Here is a 23,741-nt window from a genome sequence, read left to right as displayed (position 1 = left end):
ACCTGATCCCACCTCTGGTATATCCAGGAGTCAGTGTTTGCCCAGCTCACTATTTTGTATTCCTTATAAGAGTTATGAGATTGATCACTGTTCGGTATCTTCACCTTTTATTAGTTCATGCTGATTTTTAGAATAAGAATAGACAAATGTGTAGAATCCTATGAATATTTTAATGCTAATATGAATATACAGAGAGACAGATTATACAGACAATAGTTTGCGACACAAATGAGTAAAATAATCCCAAAGAACATGACATGTTTCTACTTATATCTGGATCAAGGTAAGTTTACAAATTATACATTCAAATGGAAGGAGATCTCATAAATTGTAAATCACAAATGATGAAGTAGCACTTTCACAGTAAATGAAATTAGCACCCTCTGATACTTTTCATTAAGGAGGTATGAGTGTAATATTGTTGTGGTATTTACATGTAGCATTACATAGCAAATCATCATAAAATCATTAAAAAAAAATTAAAATCCTGCTATATTCAAATGTACAATCTACAGATTATCAGCTTAATTGTTTAATCGAAATACTTAACCAGACAGGTGAAGAAATTTAAAAGGACAGATACATATTTCTGAATTTATTTTTGCAATTATGGCTATTACATGTACTATCAATTGAAAAAAATTGTGATAAAGTGTTACTACTCCTTAAGAAAAAGTACCGTAGTCAATATACACCTCACCACCACTAGCCAATGTCCAAGATATATCACCCTTAGAACAAATGATGCTGCAGTTATCACAATATTGACACGACGTTGTGTCTTTGGGAAAGGCACTTTACATGAATTTCCTCACTCCACACAAGTGTAAAAGGGGTACATGGCTATAGACAGTGAAAGATATTGTTAGAATGTTAGTGCTCTATCGCTTGTAATGGCTGCTTGCACTATATGCTTCCTATGAGGCTGAGAAAGTTCTAGATTGATATAAGGTCTCCCGGGATATTAATGCATTGTAAAGCGCTTTGAGCAGCATACGTTGGAAAAAGCACTATATAAAACCAATCATTATTATTAATATTGATTGGGTGTAACTCTGTTGGTATCACCTGTAATGAAATGACAGAAAACAGTTAGATGCAGAACACTCTGATCAAATTATGATTAAAAATATGATAGAAATTTTAACAGATATATAGAAGTACAATTTGTATGTTGATCTTATTGAAAATCATGCAAAAAGTCAGTGAAGAAATCTGTTATAATAATCTGAATTTCTATTTACAGTGCATGTTAAATTTTCTTTATATTGCTCACTTACCGAATCCAATTCAGAAATTAAACATCATTCACCATTTCACATTCCTCCCATACTGCTTCACAACTTCATCGATAATGTGATACAAAGCTTGCCTGTCAGCGAATGACACCTCACTGCACTCTAGCTTGCCTGATTCAGAAAATGATACAGAAACGCAAATGATGGAAATCAACATGGATCCCTATTGCCAACAACAAAATTTAAAAGTAGGTTACCCTATAATTCAATTCTAAAGACTCAAGTTTCAGAGACTCATTCTTGCTAAGCTCTTGTGCATCGTCGGGTGTGACCGGTCAACAGGGGATGCTTACTCCTCCTAGGCACCTGATCCCGCCTCTGGTGTGTCCAGGGGTCCGTGTTTGCCCAACTATCTATTTTGTATTGCTTGTAGGAGTTATGAGATTGATCACTGTTCGTTATCTTCACCTTGCATGTAGTATTGTTCAATCATTTCATCAATGTCTGAAGTTAGTTTGATCTGTTTTTGACCCAATTTGAATTCCATATTGCTCCATACTAGCTGTTTTAGTTTGCACCATGATATCAAGGAGAGTCACACTATATAGAGTGATAAAATATAACAATCTTCAAACATAATTAATTTCTCAAGAATGAACAGTCTAATTTAATTAGTTCCTGTGTTGAAATAATTAATCTAAAGTCATGACACGATATGTGAACAACATGTACTAAGTACATGATATCAGAATATTAATTTTACATTTCCATCTCTTTTCTCTATAATAACCCTTTGAAGCTCCAATGTGTCTTACAACTGAATGTAAATTTTCAGCGCATGATAGGTCCGTGAGTGGGGATTATGGAAATTAACATGAAATATTGTCCATGTGTATTTCAATTTCTAATAGGCAGTATTTTTGATATGTCGATTTTATATATTTTCATTTCAAATATAGCCATAACTAATGCCAAATGACCTAACATAAATTCACTAAATGGATCTAATTTATCAACATGCCATTACAGGCCCGTGAGCCACAACACTCAACTGTATCTTCCCCAATCCAACCAAAGCCAGACCCCTACATACCGCTTTAGTCAGATTGTATTTTTCGTTACAGAATTTTTTTTTATCAAAGACTTTGAATTTACACTATGTAAGGATGCTTGTATGTTAATTTCACAAATTATAGCTAAATTAGTCAGGACTTAGAAACTCAGGTTCCTGAGGCTTGCAAAGGTCTCATGAGCTGTGGGTGGGTGTCATATTTGATTATTTTCAGCTTGTGTGCTAAAAATCATTGGTTCCATATTGTTTAGATTTTCATTTGCATGGAAAGAGCTGTTACTGATCTTATCTTACTTGTGAAATTATAACAAGAGTATTAGAAATGGTAATATGTCTGTCACAAGCTTATGTAAAGGTGTTTTTTTTTTACTGTTGAGGGCAGTACCAGCCATTAGCTGTGACATACTTTATTTTGCGTCATACAAATAAAAAGTCCTAGCTTAAAAACTGTGACAGAAAACACAGACAAACCAAACGCTATGTGTGTAAAATATTTTCCCAAATTTGTCCAATTTCTATAACTTGAAATTTGTTCAAACATCGCAGAAAATCAGTAAATTTGAGAATCAAAATCTTTGTATTATGTTCATCTTCAAGTTGTTTACAAACGTCTTAGCTTTAAAGCTGTGAGAGGATTTAAATGTGACAAACAATGAAAAATAACAAAGGGACAAAAAATCTGGACGGACAGACATCTTTGTACCATAATACATCCCATCTAGAGACAGGCATATAGAAACCTAACATCATTGGAGATGTAATGATAGACCAGAAATGTATCAAATATAATTGAATGTGTTACCTGCTTCAAGACATTCCTTCACACAATCTGCCTCAAACCGTAGACCCCCACCATTGAGAAAATTATACGATACTGGACCAGTTGGTATTTCATTGATAACTTTACCAGATGGCAGAGTGGCTTCTCGTGGACACCAGAAACTTTCCTCCAGCTAGGGTAAAGAATAATGCAACAAGTTATCTACAAGGATTTTATGTTTAAGTCTGTTTCTACAAGACAAGAGGTTGGCTATGGAAAGTTTTCATATACATGACAGTACCCATCAGGATTTTGCTCTGGAGTTTTATATGTTCTTAATTAAGGTAGCTTACTACATTAAAGCTTATATTCTTTATGACACTACGTCACAAAATGGCGATTTAAATGTTTTGTGAAAGTATTTTTATAGATCGATTTGTTTGTCTATATATCATCATGGCTCAGTGGTTAAAGCATTGGGTCGGTGAACCGTAGATCTCTGTTCATATGTGTTGAAATATATTTTTGAAAGTCATGTTTTTATCCAAATTTGCATATTTTCTGCCATTTTGACATAGATGCAAGGTGAAGATAACGAACAGTGAGCAATCTCATAACTCCTACAAGCAATACAAAATAGATAGTTGGGCAAACACGGACCCCTGGACACACCAGAGGTGGGATCAGGTTCCTAGGAGGAGTAAGCATCCTCTGTTGACCGGTGACACCCGCCGTGAGCCCCATATCCTGATTAGGTAAACGGAGTTATCCGCAGTCAAAATCAGTGTGCCAAGAACGGCTTAACAATCGGTATGAAACACGTCAGACAGCATTTGACCCAATGCGAAGTTGTATTGACGAACTAGATCGTTATAACGACCATAGAATTTGCGAAATGCTGACTTCAATCGAGACTGTTGAAATCCCTGTACCATCAACTTGTTTGTCAGTAGCTTGCCTCGATTTAAAAACTGACTATACCCAGAACAAGCTCTTGCATATCGAATCAGTTGAGATATATAAACACCATATGCAGGTGATAATGGAATATTGCTACATAAATGTGGGAAGTTGACGATGGAGAAGCTGAAATCATCCCGTTTGTCATACAGTTGAGTTGTCAGTTTGCCGTTAATGTCTACTTTCAATAAAATATCTAAGTATGAAGCAGAAGTGGACGACTCTGTGGTGTTCTTTATTTCGAGCTCACAGGGATATATCAAATCGACATATGAATGAAAACTATCATTGTTAATAGACAAAATGTCATCGATATATCCAAAAGTCGAATTGAAGGTCACAGCGAGAGATTTTTTTCTTCTCACGTAGAAGTTTTTGAATAAATTCTGCTTCATATGAATATAAAAACAGGTCAGCTAACAAAGGAGCACAATTCGTGCCCATGGGAATTCCAACAGACTGTTGGAAGACCTGATCACCAAAGACCACGAAGATATTGTCAATGATGAACTCTGGCATATTTTTTATTTCAACTTCAGAGTACTTGTGCGTGGAATCAGAGTGGTGTTTAACAAAGTAAGTTTTTGAATGACTGATCACTAGATATGAATATTTCCGGTTTTTGTTGAAGAAGCAACTGTCTATGATGTCAAAAAGTCTAGTCTTTAATTTATCGTGAGGAATGGTCGTGTATAGTGTTGAAAAGTCATAGGTTTTAATGCTATTGATTTGGGGAAAATTCTGCGATTTCAAGTTTACTAAAAGTTCTTTAGAATTTTTTAGAATCCACATTTGATTACCACCACTTCTGGCATATGTAGTTGCACAGTAAGTTTGAAGTTTCTCCTTCACAGCTGTTAACATTTTCGTGAGGAGCAAAGATAGGGGCTTAGTAGAGCACTTACTGGATCCAGCAATGTATCTTTGTTTGTAAGGGTTTTTATGTAGTTTAGGAATCCAGTATAGCTACGGTAACTCATATTCGTTCGACCCATTGATTGGAATATTAAATGTATCTAAAACTGAAGCAAGGTTTTGAAGAATTTCGTCTTTTGAAAGGGCAGTTGGAGTATAAGTATGATTACCAAAAGTGGAATTAATGCCAAGTTCGTTTAAAATACAGTTGTAATAATGAGCCTTACAAACAAAGACAATGTTGTTACTAGCTTATCACATCTTTTATTTGTACTGAGTTGAGAAACTATTTCAGGGTGTAGTGAGCCACTTTAACATGTATAATTTCAGCAATCGTATTGATTTTACCCTGTCACATATATATTGATCAAAATGTAAACTTGAATTTTCCATATACTGTAGAATCATCTTCGTTCAAGGGGAATCAATGGGTTTTGTTTTGGATTTCATGGGTCACCTTTACCCATGAATTTACAGTACATTCCCATGAGCATTGATACACAATGTTTTTAGTTTCTTTATTAACGTTAGACAAATTTTCAATGCATTAAGTATCTATAGACAACATTCTCTATCACACTTTTGATTTTGTAATGACAATAATCGTGTTGTGTACCTCAGAAAAAAACAATCACTTTCATTTAATTATCATTGTACTCCTCCTAGGCACCTGATCCCGCCTCTGGTGTGTCCAGGGGTCCGTGTTTGCCCAACTATCTATTTTGTATTGCTTGTAGGAGTTATGAGATTGATCACTGTTCGTTATCTTCACCTTGCATGTATTTAAACATGTATATACAATGTAAATACAAGCATTGTCACATTACAATTTCCAAGTCATAATTTTAATCTTACAATGAAACACCAGGAGATTGCCTTTTACTGTGTCAGTTTTCAGTGTAATTTTCCAATGAGTGTCAATCAACCAGTAATTGTAGGGACTGCTGCCAAATCCCATTCACTTATTTGTGAAGGTGACAACCCCATAAGTTGAAAGAATTTGTGTTCAAACTGTTTGTATAATATGCACTTATACAATGAAATATGTTCAAATCAATCGATCAAATCACTTAATATTTGTGATACATTAATTGGCTACCCAGGAACATTGAGTCAATTTGACCCCCCCCCCCCCCGCAAACAATGATCATACATATGACAAGAGTTATGTGCTCTTTATATGGCCTACATAGTAACGTTTATAAAATATTACAAATAACACATCATAAAACATTAAATATCAACATGACTTAATAATTCTGAAATTTCTATATGGCAGAGATCGAACAAACTATAAAAATTTGAACATTATGTTCACTTTCATGTGCCTCCAAGGTGAATATAACACTTAATTTTTCCAACACGGTATTCAACTTGATACAATTGTTTAATTTTTTTTTTATCATTCAAAAGAAACTCGCATCTCGAATCACTTTCGACTGGGTCTTACACTTTAGCTGTAAATAAAAATGGAATACCAGGTATCATTTCTACAACAAACTGATATGGTTGATATATCTATAATGGCGATATCATATAACTTAGGCAAGGTAAACTATTCTATTTCATCCTACCGTAGGTGAAATGAATAGGTGGAAATTTTAAAGGGACATGGACACGATTTGAACTGAAAATCTTCAATTTTTTTGTCTTGATTTTTAATGTTTAGAAGGTTTAACTAAGGTATTACTCATGATCAGCAAAAAATTGAATATCAGTAGTCAAGGTACGTGGGAGATAGAGGTCACAAGTCCTTGTTATGTAACAAGGCTCCTGTCATGTTTTCGTTTGACTTAGTTCCTACTCTCCTCCTGGAGAATAGGGCCTCTGTTTCTGTTTACACAGGTTAAATCAACTAGTAAACGTTTCATTTAAAGCAGATTTTTTCAATTTATAAGTGAAATCTTAACACAATTAGTTTCTAGTGTTTGGTACATCTCATTTTGTTTTAAACATGCTATTTTCCATTAAACACTCTAATGTAAACAAAAACATGGCACGAGCCTTGTTTACATAACAAAGAATTGCGAGTGCTGTATCTCGCTTATAACTCAACAGCTGATATTCAAATTTTGGTAGAGCATTTGAAATACATGAGTTAAGTAAAGAATAAAAATGGAAAAATAAAATTTGAAAATTTTCTACTCAAATCGTGTCCATGCCCCATTAAATTATTCAATCATATAACAAAACAAATGAAGTATTGAATTCTTTTTTCTTAACATGGATTTGCTACTCTCGAAGCGAAATATTCGCTGTACATTGTGGGTAGCTAAATCTTCATATTGACCAGGGAAATGTCAATACCTAATTGTATAATGTTAACTGAAAATTGGCAAGCCTAAAAAAATTTGATGCCTGATTTTCCATGGACAACCTCTTCAATTAACAATACTTTCCCAATCTACTGAGAGATGCAATAAGTATTCGGACAAGATGTAAGTGCAATCAGATCTTTGATCAACTCCAGATATTTGATATTCATTTTTTAGGAGTGGATCAAAGGTCTTATCTTAATCAAATTGTGTAGAGACAGTCAATTATGAAGTAAATTAGAGATCTGATTTTATTCAGCATAAACACTTTTCTTACTTAGTTTATTGATATTCTTTTAATTTTAAAGTAAGATTAATTTACTATTAGCAGAGGCACTTTGGAAAGGGACATATTTAAACTTACATTGCAACATACAGTTTAATGTGAAACAAATTAGCCCTGTCCTGCCAATCATTTTACTTTCAGTATAATATTTTTCCTCTCTTACCTTTACAGTTCCTATAGAAACATAATATATTGTTTTCCCCTTACCTTTATAGTTCCTAGTGGTGATGTCTCCATATGAGTGAAATATTCTCGAGAGGGACGTTAAACAATATTCAATCACAAACCTCTTACCTTTACAGTTCCTATAGAACCATAATATATTGTTTCCTCTCTTACCTTTACAGTTCCTATAGAAACATATTATTGTTTTTCCCTTACCTTTACAGTTCCTATAGAAACATATTATTGTTTTCCCCTTACCTTTATAGTTCCTATAGAATCATATTATTCTTTTCCCCTTACCTTTATAGTTCCTATAGAAACATATTATTGTTTTCCCCTTACCTTTATAGTTCCTATAGAAACATATTATTGTTTTCCCCTTACCTTCATAGTTCCTAGTGGTAACGTCTCCATATGAGTGAAATATTCTTGAGAGGGATGTTAAACAATATTCAATCACAATCCCCTTACCTTTATAGTTCCTATAGAACCATATATTGTTTTCCTCTAACCTTTATAGTTCCTATAGAACCATAATATATTATTTTCCTCTTACCTTTACAGTTCCTATAGAAACATAATATATTATTTTCCTCTTACCCATACAGTTCCTCTAGAACCATATATTGTTTTCCTCTTACCATTACAGTTGCTATAGAATCATATATTGTTTTCCTCTTACCTTTACAGTTTCTATAGAACCATACTATATTGTTTCTGTCTTACCTTTACAGTTTCTATAGAACCATATATTGTTTTCCTCTTACCATTACAGTTGCTATAGAATCATATATTGTTTTCATCTTACCTTTACAGTTCCTATAGAACCATATATTGTTTTCCTCTTACCTTTACAGTTCCTATAGAATCATATATTATTTTCCTCTTACCTCTACAGTTCCTATAGAACCATATATTGTTTTCCTCTTACCTTTACAGTTCCTATAGAACCATATATTGTTTCCTCTTACCATTACAGTTGCTATAGAACCATATATTGTTTTCCTCTTACCTTTACAGTTCCTATAGAACCATATATTGTTTCTCTTAGCTTTACAGTTCCTATAGAACCATAATATACTGTTTTCCTCTTACCTTTACAGTTCCTACCGAACCAGATATTGTTTTCCTCTTACCTTCATAACTCCTTTAGAACCAAATATTGTGGCTTGGTTCTTTCCTGTAAACAGTGTGCTGTAGGTTAACACAGCTCTTCCACCATTCTTATATGTCAAGGTAATACAACCATCTTGATCAACTCCTGCAAGTGAATTTTATGTCAACATTCAAAACTGTCCCAAACCACGACACATCATCAAAAGTGTTGAGATTTGCAAGTGGCTTCATAATCCTTGATTTAGATCATTACAAGATGGTACCATTACCAGCACTGTATTCTATGTGTACTATATGTATACGATCTTAATAAATTTGCACAATAAAATTAGACTAAAATAATTTCAACAAGAGGTCCATGGGCCACATCGCTCACCTGAGTCACCTTGGCCATTTATCTGAAGACTTTACAATGTATATTTGCATGTAAAACCTTAGTCCCTATTGTGGCTCCAACCTACCCCTGGATACCGATTTTTACAAACTTGAATCTTCACTATCTCAAAAAGCTTTCATATTAATGTCAACTTCTTTGGCCCAATGGTTCTTGAGAAGAAGATTTTTAAATATTTTCCGCATATATTTGTATGTAAAACTTTGATCCCCTATTGTGGCCTCAACCTAACCCTAGGGGACATGATTTGAACAAACTTGAATCAGCACTGTGTCAGAAAGCTTTCATGTAAATCTCAGCTCTTCTGGGTCATTGGTTCTTGAGAAGAAGATTTTTAAAGATTTTCCCTATATATTTGTTTGCAAAACTTTGATCCCCCCTTGTGGCCCCATCCTACCCCCGGGGGCAATGATTTAAAAAAAAAACTTGAATCTGCACTATGTCAGGAAGCTTTCATATAAATATCAGCTTTTCTGGCTCAGTGGTTCTTGAGAAGATTTTTAAAGATTTTTCCTATATATTTGTATGTAAAACTTTGATCCCCTATCATGGCCCCATCCAACTCCCGTGGGGCTATGATTTAAAAAAACCCACCTGAATCTGCACTATGTCAGAAAGCTTTCATGTAAATTTCAGCTTTTCTGGCCCAGTGGTTCTTGAGAAGATTTTAAATGACCCCACCCTATTTTTGCATTTTTGTGATTATCTCCCCTTTGAAATGGACATGGCCCTTCATTCGAACAAACTTGACAGCCCTTCACTGAAGGATGCTTTTGGCCAAGTTTGGTTGATATTGTCCCTGTGGTTCTGGAGAAGAAGTCGAAAATATAAAAAGTTTACAGACAGACGACGGACAACAGGCGATCAGAAAAGGTCACGTGAGCTTTCAGCTCAGGTGAGCTAAAAAGTCAAATTAATTGTACCAGAATACTTACAATACTAGATGAATTGATATGATAAAACAATAATTTAACAAACACAATTACATATATAAACATAGGAGTTCCCCCATCCCAGGAGCAAGATACAGTAAAACACAGTTACAGCAAACATGTTTATAATGAATTCAGACTTACAGCAAACTGATTTTCATTGGGCTCTGTAATTTTAAAACATAATGAGCTCATTGGATATGATGAATAATATAAAAACCAAATTGTAAATATTATACAAAATATAAAAAACTCACAAGGAACAAACACGCAAAAATGGGAAATTTTAAAATATAAAATTAAGTTACTTTCTATACATTTTTCAATCAAATCGCAGAAAAATCTTAAGAATACAATTTCAAACATTGAAAAAGAAATAAATGAAATAGAATCTCTCCCACATCTCCAAATTGATATGAATAAAAAGAGAGACTTGGAGTCGCAATTAAATGACTGGTATGATAAAAAAGCAAAAGGAGCTCAAATTAGGTCACGCACTAAGTGGATCGACAAAGGAGAAAAAAACACCAAGTATTTTTTAAGTCTAGAAAAAAAAAGCATCAATCACAGAATGTTATTAATGAACTACAGAACGAACGAAAAGAAACTACTGATGAAGATATTTTGAGTGAAATGTGTAATTTTTATGAAAATCTGTATGATACTAAAAATATAAATTCTTCTGACATTCAAAATTATTTAAATAATAGCAATATTAAATGTTTATCTGAGAGTGCGAGAAATAATTGTGACCAATTTCCAACTTTAGATGAATGTCGAGAAGCTGTTATGAGTATGAAACACAATAAATCGCCAGGTCTAGACGGTTTACCAACTGAATTTTATTAATGCTTTTGGGATCAGTTATCGGAACTTTTTTTTGGAATGCTTAAAGAAATTTTTTTATCAAATGAAATGTCTTTTTCCCAACAACTTGCTGTCATATCATTAATTCACAAAAAAGGAGAGAAATCCCTATTAAAAAATTACAGACCTATTAGCCTTACAAATACAGACTACAAGATAATTGCATTCATATTTGCTCGTCGTTTACAAAAAGTTATCGATGATTACATAAGTAACGAACAGACAGCATATATAAAAGGAAGATTTATAGGAAGCAACGCACGATTAATATTAGATATTTTTGATTACTGGGAAAACAATAATCAAGAGGGCTTATTATTATTTCTCGACTTTGAGAAAGCATTCGATTCAGTTGAGTGGAATTTTCTGTTCAAAACTCTAGAAACATTTAATTTTGGAATTAGTTTTATTAAATGGATTAAAATACTTTATAAAAATCCTATCTTCCGTTTAAAAAATAATGGCTGGATCTCTAGAACATGCCAGATGCACAGGGGAATTAGTTAAGGCTGTCCAATTTCTGCGATTTTATACCTATTTGTTACAGAAATTCTATCAGATAAAATCAAATCAAATAATTCGATTCACGGTTTTAAAAATAAAAACTTAGGAAATAAATTAAAAATATTCAACATGCAGACGACATGACACTGGCTTTAAGTGATACCGATTCTCTAAAACATGCAATAAACACCATTAAAAGTTTCTGTGAATTAGCAGGGTCAAAAATAAATTTCACAAAAACAGAATGTATTTTACTCGGAAACCTGAGAAACCAGCTTGAAACAGTAGAGGGAATAAAGGTAACTAAGAAAGCCGTAAAATGTTTAGGTATTTATATAGGTCAAGATAAGATTGAATGTTACAATAAAAACTGGATGAAAATATATCACGAAATTGAAATGTTATTTGAATCATGGAAGAGAAGAAAACTATCATTATTTGGAAAATGTACAATCATTAACTCATTGGCTTTATCAAAATTGACTTATGTTGCAAGCATTTTAGAATTACCCGATCCTAAGTTTATAAAAGATATCAATAGGTTGATATTTAATTTTTTATGGAATAAAAAAGATAAAATCAAAAGGAACACATTGATAGGGGATATTAAAGATGGAGGGATAGGTGTAGTCGATATAGAGTCTAAACTTAAAGCCCTAAAGGCCATGTGGATTCCACGCCTTATTACAAGTAATCATATCATTAAAAAATATGCAGAAAGTTTCAGCAAAACTTTAAATCTTGACATTGATTATTTAGCTAAGACTTCTGAAACATCAACTAACAATTATGGCATTCTTAAAAATTTTCCAGTGTTTTATAAACAGGTGTTTTCTTGCTTCAACCTTTGTCAAGACAACACAAACCAAACTCTTAACTCCACTGAAAAATTCCTTCTTCAGCCAATATGGTCAAATGCAAATTTTCTCTTCAAAGGTAAATCAATATGTTTTGATGATTGGATAAAAAGTGGAATTTTATATGTTAAAGACATTTTTAATGAGGATGGGCTATTAAAATCAGGTAAACTTACTAAGAAAACGGACTGGCTATGCGAGTATAAGATGATAAGACATATTTTCAAAAAATTTGAACTCGGATATGATTTTTCTAAAATTCCCTACATTAAAACCAAAAATATTGATAAAAATTTATGTTTACAACATAAAACTAAAATTTTCTATTCTACTTTGATAAAGCATAAATTCCAAAAACCCTCGCTTACAAGGTTAAGTAGAGAGTTCCAAATAACAGATAAAAAGGAATGGGAATCAATATTTTTATTGAAAGTTAAATACATTGAAGACAAATCTTTAGCAGAGTTTAATTATAAACTAATACACAACTTATTGAGTAATAATCTCCTTATTAGCAAATGGAACAACACTGTAACAAATAAGTGTAAACTGTGTAGAAATGAAATCGAAAACACAAAACACCTTATTTTTGATTGTATTAATGTACGACATATATGGAAGATCGCAAGTACCTGTATTAATTTCACAATTACTTGGAAACATATTGCTGTTGGGTTTTATTTGGATAATACTGAGTTGATAAAGATATATAACTATTTTCTTTCTTTTATTGCATTTAGAATTTATAAATGTAAGATGTATTGTAGAGTTGTGTAGGTTGATGAGACGAGTGATTTTGTTATTCGTTCCATCAAGGAATACTTGAGATCGCACTGTCAAGTTCTCAGGTTTTTATATAAAACAAAAGAACAGAAATTTTTTCAAAATTTTGTATCCAATCTATAGATATTCTTTATATCAAAATTTTTAACATAAAATTTAAACATTTTTACTACTGCTATTATATCTATGCACGCACATGTATGTATACATGTGTATATCTGTGTATTATATATACTTGTGTTATATCTGAAGCCACTATTCAGAGGGTCAGTCCTCTAATAGAGCTGCCCAATGAGTCGGATATGAACTGTCGTGATATGTGTGGACTCATTGTGGCAGCCTGGCGTTTTTGAAAAACAACAACCAAAAACTTATCTTTATTATACACACACTGCCAAATATGTTTCTTACGCAGTATTATTCCGTCACTTGAAATTATGTTGATGTAAATTAATAACTACAATTGTTTGACATATACTGTATCTATTTTGATTCCATGGTAAAATAATAACCATATCTTATACACATTGTATCTTATACATGTATTTCATTTGTTTTGTATATTTGTATATGTTTTTGTCTTGTTTCATAAATAAAAAAAAACTTTCAGCCAAAAAAAAAAGAAAAAAAAAAAAGAAATTGAATGTTGTCAAAAAATGGAGGGTCAGCCCCGTGGTTCTACCTATTTAACAGTACAATCGAAAAACAATAATTTAATGCTCTTAATTGTATATATATATCACATACATATATTACTAAGAATTGGGGAGGGATTGCACCCCTTTCATTTTGAGAGAGAGAAAGAGAGAGGAGTTAAATAACTACGGAAGCCGATAGGTGCCAGGGTATAGAATTTTAAAATATTTATTTAACTGGCGGCCGTCACTTAATTTATGTGGCGGCCGCCACTTAATTTAACTGGCGGCCGCCACTTATTATCTGGCGGCCGCCACGTATTAACTGGCGGTGGCCATATAAATTAACTGGCGGCCGCGATATAAATTAACTGGCGGCCTCCACATAAATTAACTGGCGGCCGCCATATAAATTAACTGGCGACCGCCACATAAATTAACTGGCGGCCGCCAGATAATAAGTGGCGGCCGCCAGTTAAATTAAGTGGTGGCCGCCACATAAATTAAGTGGCGGCCGCCAGTTAAATAAATATTAATTCTATACCCTGGCACCTATCGGCTTCCATAGTATATCTATAAAAATTACCTACAATTTAAGTGATACTACACTAAGCTTATTCAAAAAGGCATTTTTTCAATGAAATATATTTAGTGAAAAAGTAAACAATTATGACTCATAACCAGGTATTGTACGCTGTAAACTGATATGTTGTTATTTGCGTAGTTAGTGTATGTTAGGTTCAGTTAGTAATTTTACTGGTGAATATAATAATGTTGATAATAAAATCTACAGTACAGACCACGAGTATTCCTCACCGCAAGGTAGAAAACACACGGCGTGAAATGGTCCGTGGACACGGCGTGGCACGGTGTATGTGTATTTCGAATACACAATAAGACTGCCTTGTCTAAACAGTTAGTCCCTGATACCGACCGTGAGATCGTATAAAAATGAAATTGAAACCTGGGTTTTATGTTAAATGATGTAAATGAACCATTCGTTGGTATTCTTGAATCCAAAAAGTTTGACGAAGTAATAGCGACTTAAAATCAGTGAAGCCGCAGGCAAAAACGTACTATGTTAGATATCGCTATTGGGATACCTATAAAAGTTTATCTAATACTCTCTTTTGAATTATGAAAAAAAAGTTTATGAGAGAGAATATTAATAAGGACATGCCCCCACACCACTTGTCTTCACTAAGCTAATATTTTGTATCTACATCTTTCACATGCTGTAGGTCACATTTATGAGGACGTAATTGTGAGGACATTTTTTTGGGTTTTTTTTGTTTTTGTTTTGTTCTCATGGTGCAATTCTGTCCGCACAACTTCTGTCTATTGGTTGAAATTTGTCCTCACTTTACACCTTTTACTCTCTCTCTCTCTCTCTCTCTCTCTCTCTCTCTCTCTCTCTCTCTCTCTCTCTCTCTGCGCGCGCTCGCTCGCGATGTTTTAGATTCAGTAGAAATGATTCATTATAGAAATTAGAAAAATGTTAATGACCGATAGTGAATATGAAACCATCGTCGCAGACCACGGGTTATTGTTTCGTTTGTGAAATAGAGTGAAACAATAACCCGTGGTTTGCGACGATGATATGAAACCAAAAAAAATGCAAACTACCAAGGTTTTCAACCGGTTGGTTTTTCTCAGGTAAGTTAAGTAAGAGATACAAGACTCCGATGGTCTATTAGTAATGGTTATCTTCTAGCATCCGAGTAATATTCACATTATCAAACAGATGGGCGGTCCTTCTGTCACGAGTGCGCGGAGCGCACGAGTGAGAAGGACCGCCCATCTACTTAGATCTCTCTCTCTCTCTCTCTCTCTCTCTCTCTCTCTCTCATTTCATAAAGAGTTTGCTAATGCAAGTCTTTAATCCTTTTCCTACTTTCATATTTGTGTTATACATGTTTTCTTAAAACATTTGTACAAATACATGTATAGAATTAAATTCCTGAAAAATTATTTATGAAGCCACCAATATGTGATTGATCCTGGCAGGGATAATCAATTTTCGTTAAGTTAGTTTTGCTGTTTTACGGGTAAAGCATATTAAATTTTATATACATGTATGCATCGTCCGACGATGGTATATGGCAATCTACCATTGTATTGAATGTATGGTTCAATAAATGTAAAATGAGAAGCTTTTGAAATATGTGACAAGTCGGTTATCTTCTAGCATCCTCGTAAAATTCACATTATCAAATAGATGGGCGGTCCTTCTCACTCGTGCAGTCCGCGCACTTGTGACAGAAGGACCGCCCATCTATCTGATAATGTGAATATTACTGGGATGCTAGAAGATAACCATTACTTGTTGCATAACACTTCTCGCCTGTTTCAACGCCCCAGACATCGATCGGCGCACGCTTTACCCGTGAAACAGCAAAAGTAACTTCACGAAAACTGAATTATCCCTGTCTTGTTTCTATTGTGTAATTCTGATGTTAGTACCGCCCATGCGATAACAAGGTGGGAGGAGCTCGTTTTATCACATATGCGATAAAAAACCCTGTAGATGATAACCAGATACAATACCTGAACAACAAAAGAAAATAACTGTAAATGTGTGACACTGTTAGATACGGGACTGGCACGACCCGCGTAGCGGCGAGTGATCAGTCCCGTATCTGACATAATAGACCATCGGAGTCTCGTATCTTACTTAAAACATTGTTCTATCTAAAACAGTATTTCTTATAATATTGCCCTGCTCTTAATAATACTGGACTATGTTCAGTACAGTATGAAAAATAAAGTACTGTCAAGACAAAGAACTGACGTCACAACAATGCGGGGCGGAGCTAATTTGAAGACCCGAGCCCGAGGAACACTGATAGCTTGTATATATAACGTCCCAAATACATAGGATGTTATCTGTGTTACCTGTGCGTTTTTGTAAGATTGAAAAATTCATGGTAGTCATTTTTTGTGTTCAGGTTAATCGAAACAGTGATGATTAAATCTAATGAATCAAACGTAATAATTAAAGCTCGATGAATTTATCTTATATAAATGAGAACGTTAGCCATTGAAAACTATAAAAATTGAAAACTGCAGAATATTCTTTATTCAAAGTTTTCTTGTATCCATTTGACTGCCTTCGTTCGTCAGTACTCAGTATCCGACGATGTTTGCCTACCAAACATACAGTTTCCGACGGGAATTCCTGCGTACTGCGGTAGATTTCCTGGCTATGTACAACTGATGTACCGATCATCATCCCACGCCCTATGATATTTGTATATTAAAAACAGCTTAGAAAGTTTTATTCTGTTTTAATTAGTTTTTCTGGACCGTACACCAGAATTCTCTGCCTACCAAAGTTGTCTGTGTGACTCGTCCATAATACATGGCCTACAAAAACAGGACATTCGTATTTTCCGACAGTTCCTTCAATAACTGGTCTAGACGAAGAATTTGTTCTTCCTCTGGATCCCATTTCCAACCATTATACGCAAGAGAGAGCCCTTATAGCTGCTAATGTTGAACTTTTGTCGCCATGTTTCGATGGGAAAATTACGCTTACAAATTTTCAACTGAATGTACTCATAATTAATCTGTTTAGCATAAAATCGATGTCCGTGTAAACTATATTCAACAATCCATGATAATTATTATCAATCGTACCCATTTCTAAGCATAACGTACTATATTCTATTATAATTTATGTAATTGTATGCAAAATTTACTACTATTATTGTGTGACTATCTCTACATAAAAAACCCAAAACCGTTCCCCTATCGAGCAGGTTTACGCGGTAAGCATCAAAAGATTGCACGGACACCTCGATCGCCAGATAAGATAGATAAAGTATCCACAAAGACTAGTAACCAAATGTCCATCAATTTCTAGCATCCAATCCAAGTAGCTCAATTTCTGCTGATTGACATGGGTTCACAGACCAGGTAAATTTGAAGGCGGTGCTTATTTTCTCGGTCTTTAAGTTTTGTCTTGAAAAGAATCTTGGGTGTGTGTGTGTGTGTGAGAGAGAGAGAGAGAGAGAGAGAGAGAGAGAGAGAGAGAGAGAGAGAGAGAGAGAAACTTATTTTGATAGTAGCAGTGATGGCGTGTGAGAACAATGAACAATATAATATTTATGTTTGAAAATTACGTATTCAATCCATGTAGTAACCCACCCACTTATATATATATATATATATACTAATGAAAATAATCATGAAACAAGAGAAGAAAAAATAGTTGGGAGTAGAAAATATAAAAAAAAAATAACAACGAAAAAACACAAGCCTGTATGGATAATACAATGATCTATGTATAACTTGTATATTCCATGCAAATTCAAAAGGTTTGTCGCCCCGATAGAACAAGTGGGGGTCGCGGATATCTGATGTTTGACTTCTAACAAAATGTGTGAACTATATTGGGTCGGCGCGGTAGCTACAGATACTGAAATATGATCACCCATTTTCAGCTGATGATGTGTGCAATTCACAAATTTATTTGCTGAAAAATTAAAGGATTCCAAAAACTGTCTCTCTGTACATTTTCATATAGCTTGTTAATTGCAGAAAGGAGAATAAGATTATCAATATGTGATGCGTTTTATTTTTATATTATGTCCATCTAATCTATATAATATTCACGTTAAAACATAAGCCCCCAAATAAATTAACACTTGAAATGAACGTTAGATTTTTGAAAGGTGCTATTGCGCGAGTTTTCTGTCAATCCGTATTTCTGAAAACGAAAATATGTTGCCACAATATTGAAAACATCAACGGAAACAAAGTCTTGAGGTATATTTCATGTTGATAGAAAACTGGCTACTCCTTAGATGGAAAAAATACTTTTCTGTCATGGTCTTCTATAATCACGGTCTTTTATAATAACGTTAAAATATTGTACTGCGTTTGTTTTTATGCAGCTTTATATTATTTTTAAAAATAATATTGATATCTTGATATCTTTTAAGAGAGAGAAAGAGAGAGATTTGTCATAAAAATATTTGTGCCTTAAAAATAACTAACTGCATCATATGGTACCGGTATATAATTTAATCAGCATCATAATGTGCTATGTTCATAACAAATATATCTTTTGGCATTTTTGCTTTAAAATACATGCTTATGTAATCTATGGTATGGCATGTAAAACGTTGCAATATTTGATCTTTTCCATTTGTATTGTATAATTTTCCATTTGTATTCTATATTTTCCATTTGTATTGTATAATTTTCCATTTGTATTCTATATTTTCCATTTGCATTGTATAATTTTTCATTTGTATTGTATCCAGGGAATGTTTATTTTGATTTGTAACGTCACTGATGTACCACAAATGTAGACGTCCTCAGCACTAGGGCTGAAACGATATGCCCCCTTCACGATACGATACATATTGCAATACTTATGCCACAATTCAATACTTTCAATACAATACAATTTACAGAAGAAACCAATAATAACATTGAAGAAGAAATTAATTATCAAGATTCAAAATCATAATTTTAAAAGCAAAACTGCCAAACGGTGAGATGCCTGTTCGCTGTAGTTTAAAACTGATAATTAGTTTATTATTATTTTCGTCAATTTCAAGGCAAACAAAAGTTTGAACATTATTCAACACTATTTTGTCCCTCACGCAGGTAGAAATAATATGTACAGGCCGAGACTGATGTATTTTACTGAACCCGTTTGTATTAAACATATCGAACCGAAAATCGAGGCAATGAATCGAACATTGAATCGAGCGTACATATTGAACAGTATCGATATTTCGGTGAATCGTTTCAGCCCTACTCAGCACACAGGGCCGTAGCAATGACGGTTCTTTAACGTGCCAACGCCTGTGCAGCGATACGGAATATCTGTTTTTAAGGTCATTACGGAAAGACCCGTGATTCTCACTTTTAAATGCCGAGTGTTTGGCAAAGGAGCACAGGTGTTGGCACGTTAAAGAACCGTCATTGCTACGGCCCTGTGTGCTGAGGACGTCTACATTTGTGGTACATCAGTGACGTTACAAATCAAAATAAACATTCCCTGGATACAATACAAATGAAAAATTATACAATGCAAATGGAAAATATAGAATACAAATGGAAAATTATACAATACAAATGGAAAATATAGAATACAAATGGAAAATTATACAATACAAATGGAAATTATACAATGCAAATGAAAAATTATACAAAGCAAATGGAAAATACAGAATACAAATGGAAAATTATAGAATACAAATGGAAAATTATACAATACAAATGGAAAATTATACAATACAAATGGAAATTATACAATGCAAATGAAAAATTATACAATGCAAATGGAAAATACAGAATACAAATGGAAAATTATAGAATACAAATGGAAAAGATCAAATATTGCAACGTTTGACAATCTGTAAATGGCAGGTTATGACTAGATGGTATCCCTCAAAAGCAGGTGACCCACGAGTTACTTGCCCCTGATCATAGATAGAAAGATAAGTCGTACGTCGAATAATTTCGTAAAGAAATGTGTTTACGATAAAGAAGGCAAAGAAAATTGTTGGGATTTTTTTTACTAATTAAGATTACTAATTAAACCCTAATTAGCTGAACTATTAAAAATGTAAGAAATAAATAAAGCAATGAACGCAATATGGAGAGAAATACGATTTGATAGAAAGTATACAGAGTATTATTTAATTAACATAATTAATCAAACCCTAATTCTCTCAGATGTTAAAAACAGTAAGAAATTTGATATAAAAAACTGTAAGGGGCGAGATCAACAGATTGGTTTCGGATAAAAATCTAAATTCAAATAGTTAGGGGGAGGAGGGGGGGGGGTGTTAAAACTTCTGTAAGTTTCTCTCATCCGACATCGATTACACATTAGTCGAAAAAGGAGAAAGACAAGTGACTGTTAAAACTACTTGACGATATTACATTTTAATGAACATTTGATAGTTTTAATCTACACTTTCATTTGTGAATAAACAGAAGATAGGGTATACAGAGTTATTTATACTCGTTTGTTCTTACTTGTTAATCGATTATAGTTTAAACACTCATCATATCTAGTTTAGGGGGTCGTTGTGGGGGCGGATAGGGGGGGGGGGGACGTAAAAACTATGTGAATTTAGTTTTTTTGTCAGACATTGAACTTTCGATCTCGCCCCTAGGAAGTAGATAAAACAGCGAATGCAACATGGAAAAAAAATAATATTTAATAAGAAGTCTTATTAAAAGCAAAACTGATGATATCTAGCGGTGGTCAAAGTAACATATCTTTAGAAATTATTTTTGAAAGTACAGAAGGGTATTTTTGATCAAAAGTTAATCATAGAAATTATTTTAAATACCCCCCCCGCCCCCCCCCCCCCCCCCCCCCTCATTCAGTACACAAAATCAACTCAAAACTTTCATTCAACATTATAACTCACTAAAAAGACCATTCCTCAAAACCTGCTTTTGGATATCGATTTAATTATTAAGACCAAACTAACTCAAGATCCAGAGCGATAGAAACACCTACTTTTGAGGGATACCAGATAAGCTTTGCCACCCAGCGAGGCCTATGCTAGCCCTGCCTTTCAGGGATACCAAGTTACTAAATAAGGCTCAACTAGCCCAGGTTCCCGGGAGATCTAAACACCTACTTTTGAGGGATACCAGATAAGCTTTACCACCCAGCGAGCCCTATGCTAGACCTGCCTTTCAGGGATACCGAGTTAATTATCAAGGCTCAACTAGCCCGGGTTCCCGGGCCCTAAAGTCACCTACTTTTGAGAGATACCAGATAAGCTTTACCACCCAGCGAGACCTATGCTAGACCTGCCTTTCAGGGATACCGAGTTAATTATCAAGGATCAACTAGCCCGGGTTCCTGAGCCCTAAAATCACCTACTTTTGAGGGATACCAGATAAGCTTTACCACCCAACGAGCCCTATGCTAGACCTGCCTTTCAGGGATACCGAGTTAATTATCAAGGCTCAACTATCCCGGGTTCCCGGGCCCTAAAGTCACCAACTTTTGAGAGATACCAGATAAGCTTTACCACCCAGCGAGACCTATGCTAGACCTGCCTTTCAGGGATACCGAGTTAATTATCAAGGCTCAACTAGCCCGGGTTCCCAGGAGATCTAAACACCTACTTTTGAAGGATACCAGATAAGCTTTACCACTCAGCGAGCCCTATCCCAGACCTGCCTTTCAGGGATACTAAGTTCATTAATAGGGCTCAACTAGCCCGGGTTCCCGGGCGATCTAAACACCTACTTTTGAGGGATACCAGATAAGCTTTACCACCCTGCGAGCCCTATGCTAGACCTGCCTTTCAAGGATACCAAGTTAATTATCAAGACTCAACTAGCCCGGGTTCCTGGGCCCTAAAATCACCTACTTTTGAGGGATACCAGATAAGCTTTACCACCCAGCGAGACCTATGCTAGACCTGCCTTTCAGGGATTCCGAGTTAATCATCAAGACTCAACTAGCCCGGGTTCCTGAGCCCTAAAATCACCTACTTTTGAGGGATACCAGATAAGCTTTCCCACCCAGCGAGCCCTATGCTAGACCTGTCTTTCAGGGATACCGAGTTAATTATCAAGGCTCAACTAGCCCGGGTTCCCGGGCCCTAAAGTCACCTACTTTTGAGGGATACCAGATAAGCTTTACCACCCAGCGAGCCCTATGCTAGACCTGCCTTTCAGGGATACCGAGTTAATTATCAAGTCTCAACTAGCCCGGGTTCCCGGGCCCTAAAGTCACCTACTTTTGAGGGATACCACATAAGCTTTACCACCCAGCGAGCCCTATGCTAGACCTGCCTTTCAGGGATACCAAGTTTATTAATAGGGCTCAACTAGCCCGGGTTCCCGGACGATCTAAACACCTACTTTTGAGGGATACCAGATAAGCTTTACCACCCAGCGAGACCTATGCTAGACCTGCCTTTCAGGGATTCCGAGTTAATTATCAAGACTCAACTAGCCCGGGTTCCTGATCCCTAAAATCACCTACTTTTGAGGGATACCAGATAAGCTTTCCCACCCAGCGAGCCCTATGCTAGACTTGCCTTTCAGGGATACCGAGTTAATTATCAAGGCTCAACTAGCCCGGGTTCCCGGGCCCTAAAGTCACCTACTTTTGAGGGATACCAGATAAGCTTTACCACCCAGCGAGCCCTATGCTAGACCTGCCTTTCAGGGATACCGAGTTAATTATCAAGGCTCAACTAGCCCGGGTTCCCGGGCCCTAAAGTCACCTACTTTTGAGGGATACCAGATAAGCTTTACCACCCAGCGAGCCCTATGCTAGACCTGCCTTTCAGGGATACCGAGTTAATTATCAAGGCTCAACTAGCCCGGGTTCCCGGGAGATCTAAACACCTACTTTTGAGGGATACCAGATAAGCTCTACCACTCAGCGAGCCCTATCCCAGACCTGCCTTTCAGGGATACTAAGTTCATTAATAGGGCTCAACTAGCCCGGGTTCCCGGGCGATCTAAACACCTACTTTTGAGGGATACCAGATAAGCTTTACCACCCTGCGAGCCCTATGCTAGACCTGCCTTTCAGGGATACCGAGTTAATTATCAAGGCTCAACTATCCCGGGTTCCCGGGCCCTAAAGTCACCTACTTTTGAGAGATACCAGATAAGCTTTACCACCCAGCGAGACCTATGCTAGACCTGCCTTTCAGGGATTCCGAGTTAATTATCAAGACTCAACTAGCCCGGGTTCCTGAGCCCTAAAATCACCTACTTTTGAGGGATACCAGATAAGCTTTACCACCCTGCGAGCCCTATGCTAGACCTGCCTTTCAAGGATACCAAGTTAATTATCAAGACTCAACTAGCCCGGGTTCCTGGGCCCTAAAATCACCTACTTTTGAGGGATACCAGATAAGCTTTACCACCCTGTGAGCCCTATGCTAGACCTGCCTTTCAAGGATACCAAGTTAATTATCAAGGCTCAAC

The 23,741-nt window shown here is 35.3% G+C and overlaps 2 protein-coding genes across 2 annotated transcripts in view; both read right to left on the bottom strand.

Moving 5' to 3' along the window:
- LOC125658072 (trans-1,2-dihydrobenzene-1,2-diol dehydrogenase-like) overlaps positions 1 to 23,741 on the bottom strand; it is a 98,819-nt gene that overhangs the window by 49,639 nt on the left and 25,439 nt on the right. The window lies entirely within an intron of this gene.
- Positions 152 to 9,221, bottom strand: LOC130049955 (trans-1,2-dihydrobenzene-1,2-diol dehydrogenase-like). The gene is made up of 5 exons (XM_056148214.1): positions 9,204 to 9,221; positions 8,848 to 8,982; positions 3,113 to 3,263; positions 1,281 to 1,409; positions 152 to 1,068 (listed from the first exon to the last, which is right to left on the bottom strand). The coding sequence occupies exons 1-4, from the start codon at positions 9,219 to 9,221 to the stop codon at positions 1,309 to 1,311; spliced, it is 405 nt and encodes a 134-aa protein (XP_056004189.1). The 3' UTR covers positions 152 to 1,068; positions 1,281 to 1,308.

Source organism: Ostrea edulis, chromosome 9 (genome assembly GCF_947568905.1).
Source record: "Ostrea edulis chromosome 9, xbOstEdul1.1, whole genome shotgun sequence".
Classification (NCBI taxonomy): Eukaryota; Metazoa; Mollusca; class Bivalvia; order Ostreida; family Ostreidae; genus Ostrea; species Ostrea edulis.
This window is presented reverse-complemented; position numbering and strand designations above follow the sequence as displayed.